The sequence below is a fragment of the Daphnia pulicaria genome, chromosome 1 (assembly GCF_021234035.1).
Source record: "Daphnia pulicaria isolate SC F1-1A chromosome 1, SC_F0-13Bv2, whole genome shotgun sequence".
Lineage (NCBI taxonomy): Eukaryota > Metazoa > Arthropoda > Branchiopoda > Diplostraca > Daphniidae > Daphnia > Daphnia pulicaria.
Window position 1 is genome coordinate 28,205,615 of NC_060913.1, and position 10,300 is coordinate 28,215,914.

Sequence of the window (10,300 nt, forward strand, 5' to 3'; positions counted from 1 at the left end):
CGGTTTCACTTCACAGAGAGATAAGTTTGCTGCTAGGATGAGTAAAAACTCGTACCGGTATGAGGACAAGTTAAGACCAACAATTTGTTCCATTTGTTTTGTGCCCATTTCCTTATTATCCCACAGCTGTTATACATGATTGGGTTCGATCGGGTTATTGTATGGGCTGCAACCTGTAGGCCTAAGTATAGTATGTTCAAAAATTCACCTCACGATTGCTGTGATATCTACACATTCTGAAACAAAAATAAAACTGGTCTTCTTTACATCACAGACTATAGGCTACATTTAGGATTTTTTGTGATTTGCTGCAGCACCGATAGCAGTGGGAGTATTTTGTTAGTATACCTTTTCAGTTTCTCTCGATCTGACTTCCTTAAAAGAATTTTGAAAAATTCTATTTGTTCAGCTCATTCCACTTCCATAGCTATACAGCAGAGAAGTGGCTCGAACTTTGTGCTGAATAAATAATAACTTGTCTCAAAAATGCGCTTTTTCGTAGCAGTTGGACTTTCGTTCCGTAACCAGTTCTAACTAAAACTTTTGTTTTGCATAACCGGTTTCTGCTGCTTGATTTCAAGCTTATCTCATAATTGAGGGCATGTGCTAATAAAAGATGCCAGCAGAGAAATCGCATCAGTCAGAAAATTTCGAGTTTCACTACCCAAGAAAATGGCAAAGAAACTTGGATTACATTATCATTGATAAATACCAATTAAACAAGTAGGAATAAATTGAAATATTAGAAATATTTAATTTTGTAATATGGGAAGAAAAAATGCTGTAGTAATAGGGAATAGGGAAGCACACTTATGGTTTCTATATCTGGCGTATAGAAGATATATCGTAAATAGGCTACTGGCTACCAAAAGTCGTCAAACGAGATTTTGAACTTGTTTTTGTTTTTATTTTAAATCAAACTGCTGTACTAATACAACATTAGCCTGTTTTTCACTTTTTTCGACGTGGACTATATAGGATAAACGAACAGCGCCATTGTTCATTCGTGGTTACAAAGCCGCGGACGTCTCTTGTTCTTTCCTCTGATTCGAGCTTCAAATTAATTCGATTTACCGAGCGATTTACATTTACTGTGCCACTCGGTGCCGCTCAAATTGAACGAGAATGAGATATGTGGTAAGGATTAGTTTGACGGTGTGCCTACTGGTAGGCCTATCAGTGATCCCTGAATTGTCAGCTTACAACCTCCTGTTCTTGTCGCCGATTACGACTCCCAGTCACAGCAATTTCTTCAAGCCGGTGGTGAAGGCGATGGTCGATCGCGGCCACTTTGTTACCTACTACAGCGGATTAAAACACAACAACCAGCAAATGGCGACTAATAATCAAACGATCCATTTCCGTCCATTGAGCAGCTCGCCAGTGCTGCACAAGATCAGCACCGATCACCAAGTGGATTTCAACATTCGAGACAAACCGTTTCTGTTTCTCTCGCAACTCCCACAGCGGATGGAGAACTATTGCAACACAATCTACAACGATCCGGCCTTTCAGCAATTAATCAACACGACCGAAAAGTTCGATCTCATCGTCATCGAGGGCTACTTGAACGATTGCGTTCTGCCGCTGGTGCGAATCCTCGACGTGCCGTTCATCTACATGAGCGGCGTTGCCCCAATGCCGTGGCTGCTCAACGCCATCGGATCGCCACTGGCCACCGATCACGTTCCCAATGTCGTTCACAGCTTCACTGACGAGATGAATTTCTGGCAACGAACAGCCAATTCCGTTTCCTCTATAATAGGTGGGGTTTACCTTCGTCATTGGTTCGTTATGCCCGTGGTGGATCGGATGGCTCAGAAAATGTTGGGCAAAAACCTGCCCGCCATTGAAGAGATTGAACGTCGTTACCTGAGTTTATTGATTGTCAACACTCATTCCAGCATCAATTATCAGATGCCATTGTCACCGGCCATCATCCAAGCCGGCGGATTGCACTGCGTCCCCCCTAAAACGTTGCCGGAAGAGCTGGAATCGTTTGTCGACGGTTCCGGTGATGCTGGATTCATTATCGTCAGTTTTGGCTCAGTCCTAAAAGGCGCCAACATGCCGAACAACTTCCGCCGCATATTTTTGTCCGCATTCGCTCGGTTACCACAGAGGGTTCTGTGGAAATGGGAAGATCAACCCGGGGAAAACGACTCCATTCCATCCAACGTCAAATTGCTCCCGTGGATGCCTCAACAGGATTTATTGGGTCATCCGAAAATCCGTCTGTTCATCACCCACGGCGGATTGTTTAGTAACCAAGAGGCCGTCTACCACGGCGTCCCACTTATCGTTATGCCCATCTTTGCCGACCAGCCCATAAACGCCCAAAAGGCTCACGACGCCGGGTACGCCATTCGTGTTGATTTGGACAGTGTGACGGAAGAGATTCTATTTGACGCCATCCAGCGGATCCTTACAGATCCCAAGTAAAATTCAAATTGCTGTAAATTATTCGGTTTGAATTTCATAATAATAACAAATTTCTGTCATAGATATGCTGAGAAAATGAATCAAGTATCGGCCCTGGCACGCGATCAAATGGAAAGTCCACTGGACCGGGCCGTCTACTGGATTGAGTACGTCATCCGGCATCAGGGCGCACCTCACCTTCGTATTGCTTCGCGCAAACTTTCCCTTTTCCAGCGCTATCTCTTCGACGTTTTATTCTTTGTCTTGTTTTCGGCGCTTTCGTTTTTCTTTCTAGTCTTTTACCTCTGCCGGAACATCATCTGTTCGAATTGCCGGGTGAAAATGAATGGCCAGAAAAAAAAGACGAATTGATTTCTGCATGTTTTGCACTTTCACTGTTGAAACTCCAACTGGCCGGCCCTGGCGACCCGAGCCTCTTATTAATTGGTCTAAATTTATTCAGACGTCTTAAAAGAATGTTCCGTTATTACTTTTAATGATTTTGTAGAAATTCTAATTGTTTTCATTCACCAATTAAATACAATGGTATAAAGATCATATCAATAAGTAGCATTCTTATTTTAATCAAACTGGATTGGAAATGTCCACCAAACGTAATTTTCTGATGGCGACTATGTAGGCAATGTTATAGAAAGAAAGTCTAAAAGAAATTAAACTGTTAGAGTTAAAAGAATTTATTTCTACATTCACGGACAAAATAAACACAAGAGACAAATAATAGAATATTATAATTATAATGCTTAATCTGTCTTGCTGTGAGAGGTAGTACCAAGTAACTCTGCTACCAGGGCCCACTGTTGCTGAACAATCTCCAGCGATTCCCAATCTTCCTTGAATGCAGCTTTGGGATGGGATCTTGAGGCATAGCCATTGCAGAACCAGACATTTGATCAGCCATAGCCTTGGTCTGGTCAGCAGCTGCAAAGATTGAGACCCAAGAAATAGTTAGTTTGGTTCTCTCATCATCTCAAGATATTTACTGCTCACCATTGTTTTCTCCAAGGACTAGAGAGTAGATGCTTCACAATCCAAATCCATTCAAGAAGTACCACAAAGCAGATGAAACCCATGATGCATCTAGCAAAACCAGTTCAACTCCTCTCTGCAACATTGGTTTGAACTTCAGAGTCAGTGGGAATGGCACCTTTGCTGTAACACATGCTCATATTAGTTTACATCACAGATAAACAGGTACACATGTTTGTTTTTATACTTGTAACAAATCCTGAAAAGGCCCAGTTGATCCATCCACCAATAGTAATCATGGGAAGGACATATTAGTAAAATTTCCTTTAGCATGTCATGGGATCGGTGTTGGGGGCAGCCCGTTTCTGAGTTTTGAAGTAGCCCATATCTTCACTGTTGAAAAATGCTGTCTCATCAGGAAAGCTTGCTTGGGCAAAAATTTCCCATTTTTTGCAGCAGTCTAGAACGAACCAGCGCTTGACTGTAAAGCCGAGAAAATATAATTAGTCAATTTAGTCTATACAGATCTGTGGACTGCGATAGTTACAATACCTGTCTTGGTTGGACTTGGAGCAACTGGGTCAATCCAGCCGAAATCAACGGATCGTTGGCGCGCTCATATTTTATAATTTAGCGAAATTTGGACAGTAGGTTTATACTGTCGAAAATAACTTATGTTCCAAATTTCGTCCATTTTGGACGATTAGTTTTTAAAATACGGCAAAATGAAAATTCGTTTTTTTCATTTTGCCGTAGTCCATTTTTCCCGTGCGCTTTTTGTTTTTTCAATTTGTAGACCCATTGTTTGCAAAACTATGTTTTTTAAATACATCTTGTTTAATCAGATTTTCAAGGGCTATCTTTTGGTTCCATTTTTTTTTTTTTTTTTTTAGTTTAAGGTTACTATTTTCAGGGCAAAGTTTTTATACCCTCCCCTCTTCAAAAATCAATATCTCCCCCGGCTGCAAAAATTTTAACAAGCCGTTTTCACAATTATATAGAGGAGATATTCTTTTATATTATATATAAAAATGAGAGAGGTGTTATCTCTCGTTGGTTTGATTTAATTAGTTTAGTTTTAAGGTTTTTGACGAAAAATGGCGTTATTTCAGTCCCTTTCGAAAGTCGCGCGGAGAGGAAAGCTCCCCTCGTTAGCCTGGGGGAATAAAGGGGTTGAGAGCGGCGACAGGAAAGAGCTGAAGCTCCGCCCCTCAAGGTCGAAAGGGACTGAAATAACGCCATTTTTCGTCAAAAACCTTAAAACTAAACTAATTAAATCAAACCAACGAGAGATAACACCTCTCTCATTTTTATATATAATATAAAAGAATATCTCCTCTATATAATTGTGAAAACGGCTTGTTAAAATTTTTGCAGCCGGGGGAGATATTGATTTTTGAAGAGGGGAGGGTATAAAAACTTTGCCCTGAAAATAGTAACCTTAAACTAAAAAAAAAAAAAAAAAAAATGAAACCAAAAGATAGCCCTTGAAAATCTGATTAAACAAGATGTATTTAAAAAACATAGTTTTGCAAACAATGGGTCTACAAATTGAAAAAACAAAAAGCGCACGGGAAAAATGGACTACGGCAAAATGAAAAAAACGAATTTTCATTTTGCCGTATTTTAAAAACTAATCGTCCAAAATGGACGAAATTTGGAACATAAGTTATTTTCGACAGTATAAACCTACTGTCCAAATTTCGCTAAATTATAAAATATGAGCGCGCCAACGATCCGTTGATTTCGGCTGGATTGACCCAACTCGACTTTCTACTTCTCTCTTTCTTCGACTTTTTGGCTGGCTATGATGAGGGAGAAATAATGGCGAGGAATACCCACAAGGAAATTGATCATAATTATGAATAAAAACACCGAACTACGAATATTTGAATCTAATGATAGTTTTGCCATTTTTCAGCAATTAATCAATTAAGCGGTGACAGTAACGTCATGTTGTCAAACGTCAACCCCAAAAAAGCAGACGAAAACGGTATTGAATATTTTTATTGTGTTTGTGGTGTTGTCAGATTTATTTAAACGTAGCCGCGTGAGCCGACGAAGAAGGTGAAATTCAATTATTCTAATCACGAATCGTTCGTTCAAAATTCAACTGATGCTGATCTGTGCCTGTTGCCATTGTAAGTAAAACGTTTCCCTGCCTATATGCATCTATCGAATGAACATCTATCTAGCTGAACTGGTAAATAAAAAGCATTGGCAACCAAAACATCCACCAAGTGACGTTCCCTCCCGTTTCCTGTGTACCGCAAAAATTACAAGTTATACCCTCACTTTTGTTTCAAGTGTCAGACCAGACCACATGATGGATGGCTCTGCGTGAGTGTATGCATGCGTAGAGAAATGCCTTTCCCTTTATTGCATAACTTTTGGAGTTTTGTATATAATGTGGTCGTCGGCAATCATGGGAAAATGATTTGACATTGTAGCGTCGCATTGTAGGTAATACGTAACACTGGGATCGGTTAATAATAGCTTACGTCGAGGTCAGTCACTTTTTTGTGAAGGTTTTCAGATACGATCGTCATTAACTTTTCGATTGAAATGACGTCAATGAAAATGAAAGCCCCGACATTGCTGGGACGTAATTATTCCATCGCTAATTGTTTACCTCTTTTTGTTTTTGAATCGATGGTCCACGTAACGGACTCGATTCGATTTCACCATTCAATAATTCTAAGGGCTTCTTAAATCGCAATTTTAAATAATGCTTTTAAATTGAATACATCAGTTTTCCTGTTATCACCTTTTAGTTATCTAAACGATACCCATTTAACGCTCATGTAATCAAATTTATAGGGCCACAGTGGTAAACTACAACTACACTATATACTCGTTCCAGTGTCTTCATGGGAACTCTTAGTGGCAATATTATAACTCCGGTGGCAACTTTTGAGAAAACATTAAACCTGTCCACCATTTTGTCAGCTACCTGCGCTGCGTTAGCAAGGTTGCTGTTAGTGATTTTTTTTCCACAAAAAAAATAATAATAAAAAATAGAATTAGAATTATTAGACTCTGGTTTCGTTAAGAATAAATTCAAAACTGTATATGCTTTCGCTTCTTCTTTTCTTATAAGGTAACCTCAGATTCTTAGCATAGAAGTGAAAGTAAGTGGAGTAGTGAATAAATAGTTGTCTTCAATGAGAATCAATGAGAATTGAACCCCAGGTTGATGGGTGGGAGTTTAAGACTACTACCACTAAACTACTAGGTGAATTAAAATAAGATTTTCGATGGTGGAAAATCGTATTATATATGACTTGTTTCTAAAATTGTGAGAGGAATTCTACGTAATACTTTTAATTGGTATTGGTTAATTATTAGCTTATTACGACAACGAGGTCAATCGGTTTTTTTCGTGGAGGTTTGCAGATTTGTTTCGTGATGAACTTTTTGGCGGACTAAACGGCAGAGGAGGAAAACTGAAATCAACAGAGAAAGCAGAAGAAACAAAGTGAAAAGCAAAACATCGATGAGACAGCGCTGGAAAAGGGAAAGTTTGCGCGAAGCCGATCGGAGATGAGGCGCTCCTTGATGACGGATGACGTACTCGATCCAGTAGACGGCCCGGTCTAGGGGACGGTCCGTTTGGTCACGCATCAGAGCCGATACTTGATTCATCCTTTCAACGTAACTGTAATAAATAAAATATTAGACTGATAATAAAATAAGAATTGATTTTGAGGGACACCATACCTCGAGTTCGACAGGATCCGCTGGATCGCGTCGAAAAGAATTTCTTCCGTCAAATTGTCCCAATCGAGTCGAATGGCGTACCCGTCGTCGTGAGCCTTTTGGGCGTTGATGGGCTGGTCGGCAAAGACGGGCAAAGCGATGAACGGAACACCGTGGTAGACGGCCTCTTGTTTGCTGTTGAGTCCACCGTGGGTGATGAGCAAACGGATTTTCGGATGGCCCAGTAAGTCCTGTTGAGGCATCCACGGAAGCAATTTAACGTTGGATGGAATGGAATCAGTTTCATCGAGTTTCTCTTCCCATTTCCAGATAATCCTTTGAGGTAATCTACTAAATGTCGATAGAAATAATTGGCGCACATGATCCGAAATATCGGACCCTCTCAGAACTGAACCGAAACTGACGATGATGAATCCAACGTCACCGGAACCGTCGACAAACGATTCCAAATCTTTCGGCAGCTGTTTAGAGGGAAGGCAGTGTAATCCACCTGCTTGGATGAGGGCCGGTGATGCTGGAAATTGATAATTAATGCTGAAATGAGTATTAGAAATGATAAGGCTCATGTACTCGCTTTGGATCTCGAAAACGGATGGTTGATTGTTTAATTTTAGAATCTCGGATGCGAGTCGGTCGACGACTGGGATCACGAAAAAGCGGTGAAAATAAGTGATCATCATTCCGGAAATGGTGTTGTAGGTCCTCTGCCAAAAGTCCATCTCGTCGGCATAATTCGACCCGGCATGCGGTAAATGGTCCAGCGCCAGGGACGAACCGACAGCGTCCAGCAGCCACGGTGACGGTGTCATACTGACCATGTAGACGAATGGAACGTCAAATTTGCGCACTAAAGGTAAGACACATTCGTTGAAAAGGGCCTCGATGATGAGCAAATCGAATTGCTCAGTCGAGCTCATCAGTTGGTGGAAGACGGGATCCCTGTAGATGGCCGTGCAGTAAGTTGCCATCCGATCGGGGATGGCCAGCAAGAGTTGGAAGGGCCGATCGTCGTATCCGACCTGATGGTTGTCGTTTAACGGACGCAAGCCAGGTGAGTAGAGGAGATTCAGATTGGCCTTTGGGTTTGTTAACGTTTCCTTGTCTGGTGGCAATCCGTTCCAGTAAGTGACGGTGTGACCGCGATCGGCCAACGCTTTGGCCACTGGTTTGATGAAATTGCTGTGACTGTTCGTCGTGATGGGCGACAGGACGAGGATATTGTGAGCCACGATGGATGAAATCCGAAAAGACACAACTAACAGAACAAATCCGAGCGCAGTTGCACAAAAATAGCTCACCATTTTCTCACGAGGAGAGAGTATGAATCGTCTGACAAGTGAACGAGACGAATGATGGCCGTCGACTGATCGCCCCACAGAGAGTATATATAACCAGCAGGTATAGATTTATAAGGATTTTTCTTTGGGGGGGGGGGGAGGGGATTGGGCGCTTGAATTGTCGGCCCTTGTTTCAGAAACAAGGAATAATGCAGCACTAACCCTCTGGATAGTATTTCTCTTGTCCACATTCACGTAAGAAATTCCAATCAAAAATGGATTTCATAATAATACAAGCTGGAAATAATGAATGCATAATCGTCTCCGGAAACATGCAAGACTTTCCAATCTGACAAAGGCTGTGGTTTTTCAAGGGCACTAGTTTTTACTTTTTTCTCAAGGATATTGTGATAATGAAAATTATACCCTAGACTCCACTTTTCCCGCTGAATCGAAATATGCAGTCAGAATCAGCCTAATATGTACATTGTACACACGCCCGTATGAAAACGCCCCTTTGATTAATCACTGATAATTGAAGGATATTAGCTTGATTAATTATCCAATGATTATCGCCATCAAAATTGGGACATGATTATTACTGACTAAGCATAAATTTATCACTGAGAAATGAATGGTTTTTCATTGATTTTCAAATCATATATTCACTTACTTTTGACTGATTTAATGTGAAGTTTTCAATGCTTTTTTATTGATTAGTTTTTCAATGCTTTTTTATTGATTGATTTTTCAATGCTTGTATCCAATGACTGTTTTCATAAAATTCAAAAGCTAAATTTTACTATACTAGTTTTCTTTCTCTACCAGTTTTGAACTCCTGTTGTCGGTGTTCCTTATCCTTGTTCTCCTTTTTTATTTTACTTACTTACTTATTATCTTTTAGAATTAATTGTAGAACGGGTTGAAATTTTCCGTATCGGGACTTGAACCATTGCAACTTTGAGTGGTAGCCAGACTCTATAACCAACTACCTATGACGTTGGACATTCGATAAATTTAGTCAGTTCAAGTATCTAAATCATACGTATCTATATCAGGCGTTGTGATAAACAATTTTTTTTTCGAAGAAAAAGAAAAACGTGTTGGTGGTGTGTTTGGTAGTTTTATAATCATTAAAAAATCTTTCACAAAATCATGAAATAACTTATAAGAAAAATGCTAGAAATAGGAAAGAGTCCAGTAAAGAAATATTTGTCATTGAAAAATCAATTAGCGGATAGAAATTATAACCGAGCCCGAAAAAAATCATTTATTTATCACTAGAAACATCATTATATTGTCATTTAGGATATTATCGTTTAAAGAAGGTCTAAAAATTATGGTATCTTCCTTCATATTTACGATGATTGCGCTGTTCGCCTAGGAGTCGCTTTCGCGTTAAACCAAGACTACCACCCGTCTTACCATCATCATATGAAGAAGATACCAACTGAAATCATACTCAGAGTTATTTTCATTGATTCATATTTATAAGCCCCGATCTGGGATTGAACACGGTACCTTTCGATCCATAGGAGCGTGCGATAACCATTGGCCTATGGTTGCACATTCGATTCTATATTAACCATGTTTACAACGACGTATGTTTCTTACATATGGAAATTCACCCTTAATATCAATGATTTCGATGCAAAAAAATAATATAAGTCAATGATTCTTCATAAGAAGAACGTGAAAAGCATTCCAAAGGCCTTTCAATGATAATTTATTGATATTTGAGAAATCATTTGTAATGGTATTTCTTTCACTATGTTCATTATTTAGTAATAATCGGCAATAAAGTCAATGAACTATCAGGAAAATATTAATCGGGATAACTAATGATTTACATTGATAATCAGTGGAAATCAAATGATTCTGGAAATCCCTGTCGT

The 10,300-nt window shown here is 39.8% G+C and overlaps 2 protein-coding genes and 1 pseudogene across 2 annotated transcripts; 1 reads left to right on the forward strand and 2 right to left on the reverse strand.

Moving 5' to 3' along the window:
• Nucleotides 1–1,001: 1,001 nt before the first annotated feature.
• On the forward strand, nt 1,002–2,979 carry LOC124320292 (UDP-glycosyltransferase UGT5-like). Its single transcript, XM_046783103.1, has 2 exons — nt 1,002–2,438; nt 2,505–2,979. Exons 1-2 carry the CDS (start codon nt 1,126–1,128, stop codon nt 2,791–2,793), a joined length of 1,602 nt encoding a protein of 533 aa, XP_046639059.1. The 5' UTR covers nt 1,002–1,125; the 3' UTR covers nt 2,794–2,979.
• A 130-nt stretch (nt 2,980–3,109) lies between these two features.
• Nucleotides 3,110–5,489, reverse strand: LOC124320447 (annotated as a pseudogene).
• A 1,011-nt stretch (nt 5,490–6,500) lies between these two features.
• Nucleotides 6,501–8,485, reverse strand: LOC124320299 (UDP-glycosyltransferase UGT5-like). Its single transcript, XM_046783115.1, has 2 exons — nt 7,129–8,485; nt 6,501–7,066 (listed from the first exon to the last, which is right to left on the reverse strand). The coding sequence occupies exons 1-2, from the start codon at nt 8,427–8,429 to the stop codon at nt 6,775–6,777; spliced, it is 1,593 nt and encodes a 530-aa protein (XP_046639071.1). The 5' UTR covers nt 8,430–8,485; the 3' UTR covers nt 6,501–6,774.
• Between the last annotated feature and the right edge of the window lie 1,815 nt (nt 8,486–10,300).